Here is a 19,869-nt window from a genome sequence, read left to right as displayed (position 1 = left end):
CAAAATACTGCAAAGTTTCAACTAAATGGGGTTGTTTTGTTCCGAGCTTGAAATAGGCCCTTTATTTTAGAGGTGTTATATTTCAAGATCAAAACACTCAAAATGGCCTGTTTTGAGCTTGAAATGTTTTGCACATCCCTAGTAAACAGGAAAAGTTGGAGTCTATGTGGCTACCTACTGTGGACTGCCCATTACTGCCTGCTATGATGTAAACCAAAGTTATATTTTGTCCGCTCCTAGAAAAAAGTGCCTATGATGGTAAGCAATTACAAAAGGGCTGGCTCAACTATGTGGGCACAATAAGATGCTTCACAAGGAGCACAGCTCAAGGCAAGCCCACCATATTAGAAGCAGGATAGAAGTTCACATCATAAAATTTCAAGTCATAAAGCTTCTGTCATGGCTGCTTCCCATTCAAAATGAGAGTGATTCCCAAAATTTTCTGTCAGAGGTTCTGAGATGCAGGTTCACTATAATGCTATAAGCATAAAACACAATTATGTGTTTTATTATTTTCTAAAGGATACAAGATCTTAATTTTCAATTGTTAAAATGGCCCGTGTGACACATCCTCAAATAAATAACATGTTGAGTTTGTTGTACATCTTGAATGAATTTACTAGTTTTCCATGCTATCATTTTCTGCTTTGTGTGATTTCATAAGTTGCAACATTTCCTTTCTAGTTCAAAATTGTGGCTTAGTAATAGGGTTTGTATACTCTCTGGCAGGAGGGTTGTTGCAGAGGGCCTGGTAGATTTTATAAATGCTTCTCTGAGGGAGGGTAAGATGCCTTCCAGTCTTAAGGAGCCAATCATTAGACCTCTTCTGAAAACCCTGTATTAGATCCCTCAAGTAAATATACGCCTGTCTCCAACCTTCCATGGTTGGGCAAGGTAATTAAGAGGGTGGTGGCCTCCCAGTTTCAGATAGTCTGAGGGGAAACTGATTATCTAGTCCTGTTTCAAACTGGTTTGGGGGCAGGCTCTGGAGTGAGGAATGCCTTGGTCAGCCTGATGGATGATCTCCAAAGTGGAATTGACAAAAGAAAAGTGACTTTTTTGGTCCAAGATTTGGCGGCTTTCGATACTATCAACCATAGGATCCTTCTGAACTATCTGAGAGGGATGGGAGTGGGAGGCACTGCTTTGCAATGGTTCTGTTCCTACCTCTCGGGCAGATTCCAGATGATGTCACTTGGAGACTGTTCTTCAAAACATGATCTTTTATATGGCGTCACCCAGGGCTCCATACAGTCTCCAGTGCTTTTTAATATCTACATGAAATCTCTACATGGGAGAGATTTGAGTCATGAGCCATTTTTGGAAGGAAATCGAATAAATCATATAGAAATCGAATAAATCATCATCATCATCTGGAGATTTGGTACAGGGTGTTATTAGTATGCTGATGACACCCAAATCTATTTCTCCATGTCAACATCATCAGGAAAAGCCATAACCTCCCTAAATGCCTGCCTAGAGGCAGTGATGGCCTGGATAAGGAATAACAAATGGAGACTGAATTAATCTAAATAGGATGGAGGTACTTATGTGGGATCAGAACTTGGGAGATCATTTTGATCTGCTGGTTCTGGATGGGGTCACACTTCCCCAGAAAGAACATGTACGCAGTCTGGGAGTGCTTTTGGATCCAAACCTCTCAATGGTGTCACAGGTTGAGGCAGTGGCAAGAGGTGCTGTCTATCAGCTTCAGCTGATACACCAGATGAATCCGTTTCTTGAGATAAACAACCTTAGAACCATGGTACAAACTGGCAACCTCCAGACTTGACAACTACAATGCACTCTATGTGGGGCTGCCTTTGTACATAGTCCAGAAACTGCAGTTGGTCCAGAATGCGGCAGCCAGATTTGTCTCCGGATCATCTTGAAGAGACCATATTACTCCTATATTAAAATAACGACACTGCCTACCAATAAGTTTTTGGGCAACGTACAAGGTGCTTGTTATAACCTATAAAGCCCTAAACAGCTTAGGCCCAGGTTATTTAAGAGAATGTCTTCTTCACTATGAGCCCCATTGAGATCATCCTGAGAGGTTCGTCTGCAGTTGCCACCAGCTCCTCCGATGGCTACACAGGGAGGGGCCTTGTCTATTGCTGCCCTGAGACTCTGGAATGTGTTCCCTGCTGAAGTAGGAACATAGGGAACATAGCCTCCCCATCTCTGATAATAGGGACAACTTTTAAAAACTCTTTAAGGACATATGTATTTGCCCAAGTTTTTTTAACTAGACTTGTGGTTTTCAGTTGTTTTAGGATTTTTAATTTCTGTTTTAAGTTGTTTTATTTTGCTGTAAACCACCCAGAGATGGAAGTTTGGGGCGGTGTACAAATAAGATAAATAAATGAATGATTGATTGATTGAGACAGTAAAAGGTAGTATTAGGTCACCTATAAAGTAATACTTGGTCCTCCACAGTATCCTTGTTAACTGGATTATATTTCAGTAGACATGTTCTCTATTCCTACATGGATCTGTAAATGTATTGTATTGCTTTGTATTGTATCTGTATCTGTAAATGTATTGTATTGCTTTCTGTGCTGCCAGTTACAATACTTTTGCTTATGCACTGTACTTTAGGGAATGGACAGGCTAGTTTTCCTTGGTACAGATAGGGAGTATACCTAATCCTGAACAGAAAAGAAGACTAAATCTTTTTCTTCTTCAAAAAGCAATAGAATCAAAAGCATTCATTGAAAGTTTACGTTGACATGTATGTGAAATCCATTGAAAGGCTTAGGAACTGCTGTTTGAAAGCAGATGTATTTGGACGAGAGTTTGATAGTATATCACCCCAGAGCCTAAGCAGTGAATACAGCGTTAGCACATTTGGGAATATGAACTGGAACAATATAGTCACCAGCTATCTTTTGAAAAGCACTAATTTACATATAAGTGAAAGCTGACATGTGACATCTGAGATACAGGAAGCACAAAAGAAATATAGGCCATCAGATTCAATTAACAGAATATGTGTAGTGGGAAAAACACAATTATCGTTGTTTACTCAGTATATACATTTAAATAACATTTCCATTCAAACGTTTATTAAATTTCTGCAGAAAATTGAATCCAGTGATGTGGGATGCAAAGCAAATAGTGGATGGGATCAGGTTACATGCATCTGAGTCATTAGTCAAGCAAAACACTTGGGAGGTTGCACAGATTTGGCAACTCAGATCAGTGCAGCAGGTCATGCCTCACAGTCAATCTATATGATGTAGTAAACATATGGCTTTCATTGAAAATGGCAATCATGTGTTTAATTCCAACCCCCCTCCCCGCAAAGGTTCAAGACAACTTACTTATGTCCTACTCATGACAGACAACAGTGTGGAGCAGGGATGGGGAAACACCCAATTCTGTGATATCATTGGACATGAGTAAGCAATTCAAGACAGCTCAGAGGGGGAAGGAGCAATAAAATTTAGAGTTGCAATTTTCAGCAGCATTTATGCATTTAATGTATGTCTTCCAGCTTGTCCCTAAAATGTATCTGCCTTGGTGCCAAAAAGAAGCACTGTTCAATTGCCATTACAACTGAAGGACAACGAAACATTATGAATATTATAAGTGTGTTTTCTTAATATTTGATAACTAGAAAGCTATGTAACTGCTATCATCAGTTGCTGCTTGGTTGGTCATCCTGAATCATTACCTCTCATGGCTTAACAGTTACTCAAAAGTAGAAGTTATATTGTTGCTTAATTTATATAACTGTAGTTATTGTTGTGTTGGCTGACATGTCAGTGATGGGCAAAATACTTCTAAAAAGTATTTTAGATACAAAATACTTGACCAAATGTATTTTAGATACAAAATACTTGGTAAACAACCAATAAAAATACAAAATAGTATTTTAAAATACAAAATAGTTTTTTTGAAACATATCTTAAAATACAAAATAAAATGCCTGAAAAAAGGAAACAATTTTGAAATTTTCATTACTTATACAAACTTGTTTCCATTTCCTTTAAGCAATATAAGTTTTTCAATACAAATATTAAATCACACAAGTTGTGCCTTCTGGGGCTGTGAATCATTCCAGCAAAGTAAAATAACTGTTCTACGAGATTGCTTGATGTTAGACTTGTATTATCTTTATATATATTTATCTTAGGCATACCCGTCACTAATCCTATGTATGACATCTCTTGCGAGAGTGCACAAGCATCTGTCCGGATAGCGACAGGGATGGGGGAGAAAATGGTGGTGGGAGCCGGCTGACTGGCAAAACAGTGGCGAATGCTTATGGCCGTGGTGGGAGGGAGGGAAGAAAGCGGTGGGGGGGGGGAGAAGATGGCCAGCAGTGGGGGGGGGGGGGCGGAAGAAAACAGCCGTGCAGGGGAAGAAGGCGGCAAGCTGGCAGGCACAAAAGCAGCAGCAGGGGTGGGGGGGAAAGTGGCAGCGGGTGAACTAGAGGCACAGATGTTCTGCGCCCAGCCCAGCTAGTACCTTTTAAAATAGCCATTGGACTATGGGATAACAATCCAACATACTAATGTGCTTGGATTTGTCCTGCAAAAATTGGAGTATTTCCAGCTTTTTAAGCATTCAATCAGATCAATAATTCCAAGACAACATAAAACCCTGTTTCTTTTTGCTATGTTTCTCCATTCTCACTACCCTCAATGGGCATCTGCAGGCTTTTTTCCGGGGAGTGGGGGGCGGTATACACAAAGTATGTCAATAGAAATCAAAACACAACAGGATGTATCCAATGCTAATCCTGCTTAGATAGACCCACTAAAATAATTGACAGTTAGTCATGAGAATGGCTACAATCCTATAGCTGTGGCAAAGTCAAATGAGCAGCAAGTTGTATTTATGGTGAAGCAATCATATCGTCAAATTATATGGGGAAGAGAACAATTCCTTTTACCCCAATTAATCCACCTCCCCTTTCCTTTCTCTATATGCTATTCTTGAAGCACTGAGAGCAATGGGGTGAGTGTTTTACAGGAGTGACTCAGAAGGATTCCCCTAAATCCAAGCTGTTAATCAGTAAGAAAGCTAAATAAAGCTTCTAGTTTATATACAAATCAAAAGGATTTATTTGTATATCCTCCTTCAAATCAGAAAATAAAGAAGATTCTAACTGCCCCATAAGCCAATGTGTTGTAGTGATTAGGTTGTTGGATAAGGACTGGGAGACCCAGGTTGAAGCCTTCACTCCGTCATAAATGAGCCCCTGGTGGCGCAGTGGTAAAACTTCTGCCCTGTAACCAGAAGGTTGCAAGTTCGATCCTGACCAAGGGCTCAAGGTTGACTCAGCCTTCCATCCCTCTGAGGTCGGTAAAATGAGTACCCAGAATGTTGGGGGGCAATATGCTAAATCATTGCAATAGATAGCTTCCAGCTATAGAGCGGTATATAAATGTAAGTGCTATTGCTATTGCTATTGCTATAAAGCCCTCACTCAGTCAGATCACTGGGTGATCTCGGCCACTCACTGTTTCTCAGCCTAGCCTACCTCAAAGGATTCTTGTGAGGATAAAATGGGGGAATCAAACTTGGAATACTGTACGTGGAGTTATCTGCTCCTGTGAGGCAGTGTCTCTCTCCCCCTCTTTCTCTCTCAACCTCTTTCCCCCTCCCCCCGTGACCAATTTTAGAGACTATTGTGAGAGATTTTTAATCCAATCTAAGCAAGCATGGCTGCTTTATTTCCTGTATTGCTCTTTATGTCCCACAGTGATACTGAGACTATTCTCATGACCAGCCTAACCTAGGCTAGGGCAGCCCAGCCTTGGTGAGGCTGGCTGTATGAAGCGTCAAGATCCTCAGGGATTCCAGCACTCCTGTGCAGCCTATCCTTCTTACTAAACCCGGCTGTTAGCCAAGGTTAAGTGTGCAAGTACACCCTTAGCCCAGCTGCTGGGTATTGTGTGTCTCCTCGGGCTCCATGCAGCCCAAGGAAACACAGAGATGGGGGAATCCCCTAATGCACTGCACACGGTGCATTGTGGGATACATGGCGGCCAGAACAATGAGTTCCAGCCACATATCACTCCATGCTCTTTTGTGGAGCATTGCTCATCTGGGTGTGTGGGAGGCATGCAGAAGATCCAGGGCTTGGTCATCTGGGGGGAAGGTAGGTTAAAAGCAGCCTTCCCCCCACTCCCTCCTCGCCTGTTCTTGGCAATCACGAGAATCGCCTCAATGTGTCCCATTCCCACCACAGCCAGGTAACCCAGAAAGCCAGCTAAGCACTCTGCATTCCCTCCAGAAATCTGAACATGAAGCTTTCTAAAGGTAAACTTTAGTCAGAGAGTAAGTATGCTGATGTTTTGTTTCACAGAGATGAAAGAAATGGAAATTTGCTACATTAGTCAGCCACAGGGAGATATTTGTAAACTACTCTGCAAAACAACCTGTCTAAGGCAAGTTGCAAATTTACACTGATACTGGACCAGAAGAACTTCAACCTCTTCAGATCAGGTCAAGTTTCTAGTTGCAGCATTACAGCCAGAGGAACAGAGGAACCTTAAAGCAAGTGAGCTGTGAGGTAGGGAGTTCTCTTGCATCCAAAATCCGGGCAGGGGGAGATGCTCCCCTTTGAGGTGCTACCCTAACCCTACCCCCCCCATGGGTTTCCATGCCACCCTCACCCCTCATTTCCCATTTTACTTAAAAATACTTAAAAATACAAAATACCAGAGTAAATGTATTTTAGATACCAACGTATTGAAAATATGTATTTTAAATACTTGTTTTTAGGGACTGCCCATCTCTGCATAGCAAATGGGTTTTTAGGGACTCAGAAATCACTGGGTTTTTAGGGACTCAGTCTGGACTCAGAAATCACTGCATATGTCCTAAAATAACTTCCTGGCTTCTTATGCCAGTTTCTAATCTAATCAGTCCAGTCTTACAGTTTTCTGTTCCTTCCAATGTTTTATATGACATGTCATTTTGGGAATGGGCCATACAGATACAGAGAGCAAGGAAGAGAAATCAGAGGTTATATTCTTCCCCTTCAAACAATCACAAACAAAGAAACCAGTAAAAGATCAAACTTACAAACCTATGTTCCCTCTAACAGGGATTCCCAGATTTTGACTACAACTTCCCTTATCCCCAACTGCAATGGCTCTTGCTTGGGGATTCTGGGAATTGTATGCAACAGCAACCGGGAATCCCTGTTAGAGGGAACACTATATACCAAAAGCCAGCCAGCTCTCTAACCAAAATGGTGATTGGATTCTTCTGAGTAGTATTTTATAGCTGCTTCCCTAATACACCCATGGACATCTTAAGTAGATTTAACTAAAGGTTTATTCAGCAACACAACTCCATGTTTCCCTTCCCTTTCCCTTCCTTTCCATCTTGACTTTTCACTCTCTACAGGATCCCCCTTGAGACAAATGTACAAACTGCAAGAGTACTGAATAGAATACAAATAGCTAAAAGAAAAAGAGTTTCCCACCCTGTGGACACTCTGATTAGCTGCCTTAGGAGTTAGTCAGCATGATGCTTTCTGATTGGTGCTCAGGGCATTTCAAGCTCCACCCACCTTCTGAAAACAAAGGCAAGCCTTGTAATTGGCTCCTGCCTAATTAATATTCAAATTTGAACAACTCTGTGTGTTCCTATTGGTGTTTACAAAATTCTGGTACTGTAGCCCATCCAATATAAACCATGGGGTCAGGCTGCAGGCTGAGAAGAGGCACAGACAGGGAAGCAGTCAGAGAACTGGTTACAGAAAACATACAGAGGAGGTAAAATGGCTGACAAATATTTTCAGGTATTTTCAGATGGGCATTGCCCACTCTGCCCTCAGGTAAGAGCCACCGCTGGTTCAGTGGCTCTGTGCAGAAATTCCTGGCTAGGTACCCCTGGACTGGCCCCTGAGACTAAGTCCAGGATTGAGGACCTGCCCTTTGATGGACAGGCCCTGTTTGGATCTAAGACTGATGAAACAATGGAGAGAGTTCAAAACCTCTATAATACTGTGAAATCTATGAGTTTTACTCCTGCGATGAATACTAGATATACCAGACCCTTTAGGTCACGAACACAGTCTTCTAAACCCTCTTCTCAGTCTCAATTGGATCATTCTTTTTGACAGCCAAGATTTCACCAGTTCAGATGGAAGTCCTTCTCCTCTTTTAAATCAACACTTCCCAAATCCAAATCCTCTTCTACAACAAGCGAGTGTGACTATTTCGCCACAGGTCATGACTATGCCCCTATCTAGATGCTTGGGGAAATATTACTTCAGACACTTGAGTACTTACCATTGTAAGAGTGGGTTATGGTACAGAATTTCTACAATGTCCCCTAGACTCCAGTTGCAAGATCACCTTCTGAAGCTCTGCCATCTGTGAAGAGATAAACATGCTATTGCAGAAAGGGGCTATAGAAGACATACTTCCCCCCAACTTTCACAGATGGCCTTTCCCCCTGTTATGCCATCATTCCCCAAAAGGACGGAGGCTTCCATTCCATCATCGACCTAAGGAATCTAAACATCTTCATGATATAAAAACGGTTCCGTATACTCACTGTTTCCGATATTCTCCCACTACTCTGGAAAGGAATGTGGTTTGCCTTTATAGATTTGGAGGACACTTACTATTACATCACTGTTTGCCCCAACACAAGAAATTCCTGCATTTTCAAGTAGGTTCCCAAAAGTTCCAGTTCAGGGCCATTGCTTTTCATCCTTGCCTCTTCCCCATGAGTCTATACGGAATGCATGGCAGTAGTGATTGCGCACCTCCAAGAATGGAATTCAGATCTTTCCATACTTGGATGATTGGCTTGGTGGTGCATTCCAGCATTGTTCTACACCTGACAGCCACCTTATGCCTGCTCCATCATCTAGGTCCTAGGATCAACTACAAAAAGTCCCAGTTGCAGCCAATCTACTGCATAACCTTTTGGGGAACTGTTTTTGACTCCTTCAGAGCAGCTGTCCACCTTCCTCTGGAGCGCATAAGACATTTTTTAAAATCTCGCTTTTTCTCGCACACAGCCAGACAAACCCAGTGTATGCTAGGCCTCATGGCGTCCACTACTGCAGTCCTCCCTCTGGCCAGACTCTGCATGAGACCGCTTCAGCCCTGGTTTCTAGATGCTTTCAATCCTCTCTTGGACATTCAGCACAAGATTCTCCACATTCCCTACAATGTGCATCGATCCCTGGTCTGGTGGACCTCTGTGACCAACCTACTGCAGTCCATGCTTTTCACTGTGCTAGGTCCTCAGGCATTCATAACCACAGATGCTTAAGACCCTGGATGGAGTGCCCATTTCAAAGACCTTTGGATAAATAATGTTTGGTCACCTTGAGAGGCATCCTATCATTTAAATTATCTCAAGCTACTCACTGTGTACAAGGCTTTAAGAGGTTTTTGCCCATGTATTTCCAGGTGTCATGTACACATTTTGATGGGCAACACAACTGTAAAGCCCTGTCTAAATCGACAAGGAGGCATGGGCTTCAAGTACCTGCTTCACCAGACTCTGCAAGTTTGGGAATGGGTGCTTCACCACCATATTTACCTTTCCACAAACCATATCCAAAGCCACAAGAACACTCTGACAGATTCTCTGAGCAGAACCTCCCCACTGATCCACAAGTGGCAACTTGACCTGACTGTTCTCCAGTGACTTTTCCAGATTTGAGGGGAACCAGAAATAAACCTGTTCACCAGCACAGAGAACTAACAATGTGAGCAATTCTGCTCCGGAGCAGGTCTCAGTGAAGGCTCCCTGGGGACGCGTTCACTCTCACCTGGAACAGGCATTTCATTTACACTAGCTGACCCTGCACAAAGCATCTGTGCACTCTTTGGGGCCAGAGGTTACCTCTCCCCCACTTCTGCCCCAGTCTCTGCTTCCGGGCCCAGCCACCTCCTCACTGCCACTTCTGCCTCCCCACACACTTTCTTTCCCCTCTCCTGAGCCTTGCCTCCATGGCCAGGCCAGGCCCACCACCTCTGGCCTCCACGGCCGGGCCACTGCCACAGCAACCAATCCTCCTGGGTGCACCTCAGCCAATCAGGCGTGTCCACCACCCAGCCAATCAGCTGGGTTCTGGGACACATATTCCAAGGCACACTCAGGAGAATTAATATAATAGATATTTCCCTCGGTTACTCTGAGATACAGACCGACAAAACACATTACATACTGATAACCCCCTGGTGGCCTCGGCGCCATTGGTTTCCTCACCTTCTGAGACTCTACTGAAGGAACTTCCAGCAACTGTGTGTGTGTGTAAATGTGTAAATGCTACTTGCATCCAAAGGTTTATGTATGAGAGTTTTGGTGGTAGGGTACTAAGTCTTCAAGTCTGCATTCAGAAGAAGAAAATCAAGATGTGTTTTTTAAAAAAATATTGAGTATAGATACAAACTTGAAGAGTTCAAAACATGCCACATGAAAGGATAAAAAAACTGATAATTTTTTGTCTAGTCTGAACACCAATGATATTCATGTTGTCTGCACACAAATTTGTGAAATTGTTGTTCCCAAATTGTGAACACATTTTTTCAAAACAGAAAACAAATATCTTTTAGTTAAATATATGTTCTTAATGTATTTAGAAATATATGTTGAGCAAGCAAAATTACATCATTGTCAGGATTTCCTTATTTTATTAATTAATCTGTCTCCTTCTCTACCTTTGCATTCTTATGTTGCTTTCTTTCCTCCTTTTTCCTTTTTATATTGTCTCTTTTATATATAAGATATCAAGACTTCAGGCAGGGCCTTTGTATTTGATTTTAACTATTTTGATCTGGTGGCTAGAACACTTTAGGTACTTAATAATGATCATAATTATTATTACTATTAAAAGTGAGGACTGAACCACCTAAAGAATATTGCAGCCTCTTTAAAACAAAGCGTCCTTTGAAATGCTGTAAATGTTCTGAATACTTTGTGTCAAGCACTGAACAAATAGCACAGAAGCAGCAGTACTGTACGAAGTGAAATCTGACATCTCGGTGTTAGGGAAAGGAATGCTCCTGTATGGCTTGATTGTTATCAACATCTTCAAGTGGGTTTATTAGCAATTTAATGGAATATTGGTTATTCAAGGGCAATAATAGCTCCAGATGAAATGTCCATTATACTCTCTTTTTCCCATGCACTTTGGAATGACTAGAATGCGACAGCTGAGCTTTCAGCAAGCTTCATGAATTTTAAATACTTTTCATTGCAAAAGGTGGGGGGGGTGCATATGGCATGTGGCCAGTGGTGGACTTGGAGCTAGCAGTCATTCTGGGTATTATTAGGTGTCTCAAAGATAATGAATACTTGGCTTATGCAGGTGCATTCTTGGCCTACCTTGCATGTCCAGGCAGAAGAGACTGTGCCTCTCTCAGCCCAGTATCTAACAGTTGGCCATTTTGTATTTGTTAGCAGAAACACATTTAGAATGTTGCTTTCTTGGCATAGTTATGGAAGATTTAAATTTTCTGTCACCATCTCTAGCCAACGAAATCTTTACTGGTATTCAGTAGTAAGCTAACAAATGCCAGCAAAAGTTTTCGATCTCTCTCCGTATCTCATGTTGGTATTATTTAGCAAGGATCCTCTCTTCCTTTCCCTCCTTCATCCACATTAGGCTTCAAGTTTTTAGGAAATCCCCCACACACACCCTGCCATTCTAAGCACACAACTTATACTGCCTTATGAAAGGCAGTATAAAAATTGTAAACTGAACACAGCTCACATTTATAAATGTGTAATCAATCTGTGTAATATGCACATAAGCTATTGATAGCACACACACACACATACCTAAGTGCTTTTGCTGGATCATATTCCTGTTTTAAATCTCCTGCACCAAAGGCTTTCTAAAATCTGGGAGTTTCAAGAGAATGCAGGTGAAGCTGACAGAAAAAAACCTCTGACTTGGGTGTTCATTCCTGGTTCTTCTTGCCTTCAGCCTATACAGCGGGGAGGATGGGCGGGGGTGTGAATGGGCAGATGACCACCAAAAGAACCCCTGGTTTAAGGAAGGTGAGGAGGTGCTAATAAGACAGCATACTTCAGTTAGGAACACAGGAAGCTGCCTTTTACTGAGTCGGACCATTGGTCCTTCTAGCTTAGTATTGTCTACTCTGACTGGCAGTGGGTCTCCAAGATTTCAGGCTGGAGTCTTTCCAAGCCCTACCTGGAGATGCCAGGGAGTGGACTTGGGGTCTTCTGCATGCAAGCAGCTGCTGTACCACTGAGTTATGGCCCCATCCCCTAAGGGCAGCAGGCAGTGCTCACATGGAGTCACCCATCCAATTGGGTAGACCCTGCTTAGCAAAAGGGATCACGAGAACATCTCTCCTCCCCACCCCCCCGGGTGTTGTGTGTACCAAAAATAAATAAATACATGCAAATCCAGCATTGTACACAGAAACAGGCATCTGCATGAACATGGAAAAATGTGAGTTTTCAGTTACCAGTGAGATGGTCCAGATGCATAGAAACTCATGTGTATATGCTGAAAACAGAACACAGAGAACTGCTCTAACAACCATTTGTCTAGAAGCACTAAGAAATTGGCATACATGTGAAAAGTGCTGACGTGAGACCTCAAAACGTAACACTGGAAAGATCCTGAATCGTGCCCTAAGGTGCTGGTTGGTTTGCTTGCTTCACTAATCATTTCAAATATTTGTTCATAGGCAGTTCTAGTAGGCTTGCCTGCATTGCTCCTTGTTTTCACTGAACAGAATTTAGGGAGTAGAGATGCATTTTACATAATTTCTCTAACTGTTACAAACAAATTCTGAACAAAATATTCATGAAGGGAGAAATTCAACCCCCACTGAATGACATTTCATATCCTGTGTGGGTTTGTTACATATAGCTGTTGTGCTGGCCATTTGATTTTAAAGAATCCATGAAAAGACAAGTAGAACTATAACATTTTTATATAGATCCAGATTTCCCCCCAGGTATTTATTCAACATTTTTAGTTTCAAGGCCATTTGTAAAATGTTGCATGCTGTTTGCTCTGGACAGCTAGGAAAACAAAGGATCCATCTCTATTTCTTTTCCCTCCCTCCTTCTGCTCATCAATCTGTCATTTCTGTTCTCATTTAGAAAACATTTGTTTTGTTTCCAGAGCTGAGATAACTGAGTGACAATAAATAACTTTTAAGAAATGGTTCTTATTTAAAGCACATTGGCACAAATATGAGGAGGATGAGTATTTTGCACATAGTAGTTGTGGTACTGATGAACTACATATAGATACTAATGAGTTCCATTTTTAAAGTGCAGGGGCTGAGGAAACTAGATTCTTATAAATGTCATCAAACACAGTTAATGTCATTTCCCTTCAAACAGAGCTCAGCTGGCTTAAGCTCAGAGTCTCTCAACCAGCTTTATTATGGATTAGATACATTCCATCTCACAACAGGAATGTGCTTATTAGGAAAAAAAATCACTGCACAAAGCAATAAAGGCTTAAGCATTCAGCCATGATATATTAACGGTAGCAGTTATGATAACCATCTTGTATTATATGTCCTCAAATCTAAAGTTGGGTCTATATTCAGCAACCTGGAATTATGGAAAATGAAAGGTGTGTGCAAATGTAACACTACAGTATGAGAGTGGCAGAAGCAGATTCTTTGCTTTGATAAACGGGCATACTGCTTCCATTCCAAAGTATGAACTTAAAAAGACAGTTGTGCAGATTTTCAACATGGTGATCTTTGAGTGGGGAAGATTCACCAGTGGAAAGCTCATATTGGCTGGAACCCTTAATGTTATGCACATATTTCTCCCTTCCCCCCACCCATCTCTGGATCAGTTTTGCAACTTTTTTTGCTGTGTGGTACTTTATACATTAAAAAACACACACACACACCTTAGGCAGCCCACCTGAAATGTGGGAGGAGGGATAACCTAACAGGTGAACCAGCTTTGATTCACTAGTATGTACATCAGTCATGCAAATACTGAAGCCAGGAGAAAGTTAGGTTCATAACTATGGGGAAAGACTTTGCTGTGTCTTCACTTATTAAATTACTTCCATTTTCACTCACGGACTTTGTATATCAAAAGTCCGATATGATGGTTTTCACCCATCTTGTCTGCATATCAAACGTCTGATATGACTTTAACCTACGTATGCTGTTTTCACTGAAAGAAGGTAGGGCAAAATGAAAATATGACAGTGTTGTCTTGGGTACTCACAATGTGTGTAAAGTTCATCAGATGAAAGCAAGCATTGAAACTATTGATGACTGACCAAATTGGCATATGGGATTTTCTTGTGTATTTTCAAAAGCAGATGAAAAAACTTTTGGCTGCTTAAACTAAGAAGAGTTTTGTTTCCTTTACACAACCATTCCCTGAGAAGTATAATGTTGGGACTTATAAAAAATCAAGTGTTTTGACCTGCTATCATTTTCCACTGCAAAATTAACATTCTTCAAAACAAAACACACACACATGTATTTTGAGAGGGAGTGAATGCAAGGCAGTAAGGTCTGTCACATGGAATCCTGTCACATTATCTTTGCCTTTCCTTTGTTTGCAGTTATTGTTGTGAAGCAATTACTAAAGCTAATGCAGGATAAAACATTCATTCTTTAGAAACCTGGTCAGTTATGTAGCAATCCCTTTTTGACATCTGAGGAGGGAGGGATGGCCAGGCAGAGGCGTATCTAGGGAAAGTAGCGCCTAGGGCAAGCACTGAAATTGCTCCCCCTGTCCAAACATCTAACACCCATCTTTCAGATAACTTTACCATAATATCAGCTGAAAAATACAAGTCTGAAGGTCACATACAAGTCACATATCTGAAGATGTGTACAGTGACGTATATTATATTATTTTTTTTAAAAAAATTACCTGTAGCCCCTTTGGGGGGCTTCCTAAAGGCTGTGGGGTGGGGGGTCTGCTAAGGTTACCCTCCCCCTCTCTGGCCTCTAGAGCCTCACAGGGACCATTTGAGCATGTGCTGTGGCCATTTTTTAAAATATATATATTTTTAAAAATGGCCGCTGAAAACAAAATGGCTACTGTGCATGGTCAAATGGCCTCTGTGAAGCCTGGCATGGCCTAGGGCCTCACAGAGGCAATCTGAGCATGCACGGTGGCCATTTTGTTTTTGGCAGCCAATTTTTCAAATTTTTAAAATTTTTAAAAATGGCACCCACCTTCAAGTGGTGCCTGGGGCATGTGCCCTGCCTGCCCCACCCTAGATATGCCCTTGTGGCCAGGCTAGACACGACATGCAAGATCCATGACCAGATTTTCCAAATAGCTTTTTCAAAGCTTAAAAGCAGGTGAGGTAGGGAGGTGCGGGTAGGGAGTTGCACTGGGGGCCATGTTGCTGGGAGAGGGAACTAGTCTTTTTTGTGCAAACTACCCAAATGCAACTCTCCACCCTGCAAGCTGTTAATAACTGTGCTGGAGAAAAACTACAGGTACAATTTGGTTGTCTCCCCCTGCCCCTGCTGTCACCCTCCAGTTATACTGTAGGGCCATTCACATGACCTACTGGGTGGGCAGAGGGAAGGCATCCCAAACCTTCCCTCCCCGCCCCCAATTATCCTGGTAAGCCTGGTGGGAGCACACTCTATGCTCCCACACAATCAGCCCTGCTCCATGCAGCACAGATCAGGGCAGATTGATCTCAGGCTAGGACTTCTGGTCCCAGCCTCCATGAAGCCCACAATGCACCATGTGACACATGCACTGCATTGGGGAATTCCCCCAAGAGATGGGTGCTCTATGTGTCCGTCTCTGTGTGTGGCTGGACTGGAAGCAGCCTGTGCTTGCCCACAAGCAGGTAGCCGGGGTAAGGGAGTGCTTGCTCCCTTAACCTTGGCTAACAGCTGGGCTTAAAAACTGGGCTTGGGGGCGCTGACCTGCCAGGATCGGGTTCAATCCCAACGGTTCTCACATGCAGCGAACCCGGGCTGGATGTTCCTAGCTTGACTTAAGCTACACACAAGAACAGCCTCTATTAGTGGTGAAGGGAACCATTTCAATTCAGAAAATGGATAATTGGGAGAGTGTTAACCCACTCCCACAGTGCTACAACCCTAGTTCAATTTGGGGCATTCCTGTGTCTGCTTTTCAGCTTTGAAAAAGACATTAAGAGATAATGAGAGAGAGAGAGGAAGTTTGAGGCCTTTGGTGTGTGCTTGTCAACAGTATTATTGACAGACACCAAACTGAGATCATCCAGTCAGGTCCATTTTAAAATGTCTTTTGTGAATTCAGTGGTTTGGAAACTATATTATTTTTAAATCATTTATAAAATCTTAATTTTAAAAAGAGTCTGGTCAATATTATTAAAGAGGGGCAGTATTCAGACTAAAATTTAGGTGAGGTGAATATTTCGGGGATACTTGAGTTGTTAAATGGATTCCCTGGTCTGCTTTCTATCCCCATGTATTAGCATAATTGGCATCTTTTAATAGAAAGACCAAAAGGGGACCGTCTGTACATAGAGGTTTTCTAGGTCAGGACTGGTATAACTGTATTGCAACATGAAGATGCTTGAAGTGCTTGTGAGTGGATATTCTGAAGCCTTTACCAAGAGTGGCAAATTTCCTGAAAACGGAACTCATTTTTGTGGGACATGCATGACTGAGATGCAATAAAAGCCTTTTCAGTTCTAAATACCTTGTGTGCACTCTGTAAGGCAACCTTATTTGTGAGAGCAAGTCCACAGTGCATGTTAACTAGAAATATTTACTTTGAATCAGTGACTGATATTCCCACTAAGTGTGGGGATGTGTCCCTGCAGCAGACTGCTTCCTTCGTTCCACAGAACTGATCATATAAGGAGGGGTTTTGTTGTTGTTGTTCTTGCCATTTTCACTTATCTCTCCTTCCCCTCAGAAGTGCCCTGCACGAATAGTAATAGTAGTAGTGGGAGTAGTAATACCCAAAAATATGTCTCTGTGGGCTGCACAGCCCTTGGGATGTATTTTCAGGTGGAGTAGGGCACATCTTGGGGAAGGAGAAATCTACAATAATATCACCCTTGTGCAATCAGCCCCTCAGAGCTAAGGAAGTCGTCTGCTGCATAGATACTTCTTCCCAGCACGCAGCTGTATAGCTAGTGGGGATATCAGCCAGTTGTTGTTTTTTTTAATTAATTGGTCTTGTCTTTCATTTGGATTTACTTTCAAGGAATAATTGTCTGAAGTGGAGGGCACTGAAAGCTTGTTTTTAACACCAGTGGCAATGCTCATTCTCAGTATGATAATTATCTGCTAGACTTAAACATCATTTCCTAAATTTTGATAAGTATTACATTTTAAAAAAAATAGCAGGCACCTCTTTCTGGTTTGATTCATGGATGTTCTAGCTGAGTGGACTTGAAGCCCAAACGTAGAAAGGTTGAATTCAACAGAAATTTCTCCCCCAAAAGTGGGAGACTGCAGGCTTAAACTGAATTCTAAATTGTATCATTTTCAAACAGGTCGAAGCAATGAAGAGAGCACTTGAAAGCCTTAGCCTGAATATTGTAGAAATGACAGAGGAACATGCAACCTTAGATGGAGGAGATGTTTTATTTACAGGTACAGTAATAAAATATAACTTTGTCACAATGTTTTGACTGCACAAAAAGTTTGATGGTAGGATAATTCTCAACATCTATTTGTATCTCCCCACCCCCTGGCATAACATTACTATTCGTTCATTTGTTTACCAAACAGTAATATGTGGCTTTGAGTGTGAGAAATGTCTTTCTAACACAAAAATGCCCTATTGTCAGAATAAAAGAAGAAGCAACAGTAATCAAAGTACAAATGATATCTGTCATTAAAGTTGGGCTACATCTTAATCAGTTATCCTAGGGAAAATACAAGAAAAAATTTCTTTCTTTGGGCAGTCAAACCATCCTACTATAATTGTACCAGGCACATAGCTATAATATGGGCAGTGGGCCCATATTAATCCATGGGCTGCAAAGTCGGAGGGGGGCACCTGCCATACCCTCCCACCCTTCCTGAACTTGCTGCCTGTTGTTGCCTGCCTTCATGGACCCACTGGCTATCTGGCCAGCCGCCACTACTGTCAACCTGCCTTCCTTTGCTGGGCCGCACCAATGTGGTTTAATGATGTCATCACTCCAGCACCTGTTCTCACTGGGATGGGGCAGTGTACTTGGTCAACATTAGACCATGTTGACATGACCTGGCAAAGGAAGGTGCATTATTTATGTGATGTAGTAGCTGCTGAAATAACACTGCTTTGTAGTTGGGCTCCATAAAGCACTACTGATGTGTAAAAGCACTGATTGCATGAGTTGCCCAGATTGCATGGGTATTCTCACATTGGCTTCAGTGGCTAACATAATTTGAAGCCAATCTTGCCTGAGGCTTATGCCAATGTGTACTATGGTTGGTTTGTTTTTTGGAAAATCTGTCTGCCTTGATTTATAGCTATTTGGTGTAATGTTACTATGTTGATCCTGGAGGATAAAAGTCCAAACAGGAGTGATAATTCTTTTTAGTAAATCAGTGTCTACTCACACTACACAATTCTTCATGCTTTTCAGAACTGTTCTTTGTTTTTTTCCTGGCAGAAATGTATGTTTGTCATGCCTTTCTAGAACATATAAAACTCAGATTCCATTTACTCTGCCATTTTAAAGTATCAGCAACTGAATTCAAACGGGAATTTGTAGGGAGAAACAGAAGGCCAATCAGAGACTTATTAAACCACCTGAGCTTCTCTGTGACCCCTACATAATTTTAAAAGAAAGGAGTTGATGATGTTCTTGTAAGGTTCTATATCTAATTTTTTTAAACTGTAATTAAATTTGATGTTACAGGACCGTGTGTATTTTCAAAAAACATTTTTGTAGTTGGTTGAAATATTCAAACAATAGCTTCAACATAGTCAAAAGAAAACATTGTGGACAAGTTCTTACATATGCGCTTACCTATTAATCCTTTCTCAGGCAGGGAATTTTTTGTGGGTCTTTCAAAGCGGACTAATCGTCGTGGTGCAGAAATCCTGGCAGACACCTTTAAGGTTAGTAGACTTGCAGATTGATCTTCTGATGGCAGGGAGTTCGGGTGAAGAGTTGGAGGTGTTTATTCAGTGTGCAAGATGGAAGAGCTAAAAGATCACCATCCCTGTGGCATTCTCTGTAGTGGGTCAAGACAGCAAAGTGCAAGGAACTAAGAAAGAAGTTGCCAGAACTCTGAAGTTGCCAGAACTCTGTGCTGTATTAATTTGGGGCAGCATCCAGATTAAGTTAGTCATGACAAAGTCCCACTGAATGTAATGGGACTTAAGTTAGTCTAGAATATCCTCTCTCATTTGATTTCAATGGTGTTTAGTTTTGACTAACTAGTCTGGAAGCTGCCCTTATTATTTTTGCAGCCCATTGTGCTAGCTTACTGCTTGAAGTACCTGGTGGATGCAGTATATCACCTGACTTCTATGTAATGTGGAACATAAGGTGGTGGGGGCAGGGAAGAATAAACTGTTGGTTTGGAACTTTTTGATGTCTATATTAAATTTACTGTAAAATACAATGGTTTATGGCCTGAGATTAATCTGATATTCCCACCTTGGTATGGGTTCACACAAACCCACTTTGGCTGAGATTCCACCACCTTGGCTAATGTCGAAAAGCCATATTAAACTTAAATTCAGGTGATTGCATGAATCAGTCCTAAGTCAATGTGGTATAGTGGAAAGTGTATTGGATTTACTTCCTTGTAAAGTGTTTACAATGGTGTATTTATTACTAGGATACAGTTGTTTCTTTAGTCTCATAACTTCTCCACATTTTTTTTTAAGCTTTAAAGTCAAGCTTTCAGTTTTCTGGATATTTATTTTGCATGTTAACTAAGCATTGTTTTTATTTGCTTTTCTGAAATAATGATAGTATGCTCT

The 19,869-nt window shown here is 41.6% G+C and overlaps 1 protein-coding gene across 2 annotated transcripts in view; it reads left to right on the top strand.

The window, feature by feature from the left end:
- DDAH1 (dimethylarginine dimethylaminohydrolase 1) overlaps positions 1-19,869 on the top strand; it is a 221,108-nt gene that overhangs the window by 161,956 nt on the left and 39,283 nt on the right. For both annotated transcript variants that reach the window (XM_053247793.1, XM_053247792.1), the window contains exons 2-3: positions 17,435-17,534; positions 18,923-18,996. In XM_053247793.1, coding sequence (XP_053103768.1) covers positions 17,444-17,534; positions 18,923-18,996 — 165 coding nt within the window. In that variant the 5' untranslated portion in view covers positions 17,435-17,443. The remainder of the gene's footprint in view (positions 1-17,434; positions 17,535-18,922; positions 18,997-19,869) is intronic.

The sequence above is a fragment of the Hemicordylus capensis genome, chromosome 4 (genome assembly GCF_027244095.1).
Source record: "Hemicordylus capensis ecotype Gifberg chromosome 4, rHemCap1.1.pri, whole genome shotgun sequence".
Lineage (NCBI taxonomy): Eukaryota > Metazoa > Chordata > Lepidosauria > Squamata > Cordylidae > Hemicordylus > Hemicordylus capensis.
Note: the sequence above shows the minus strand (reverse complement) of the source record. Positions and strands in the feature narration are given on the sequence as shown.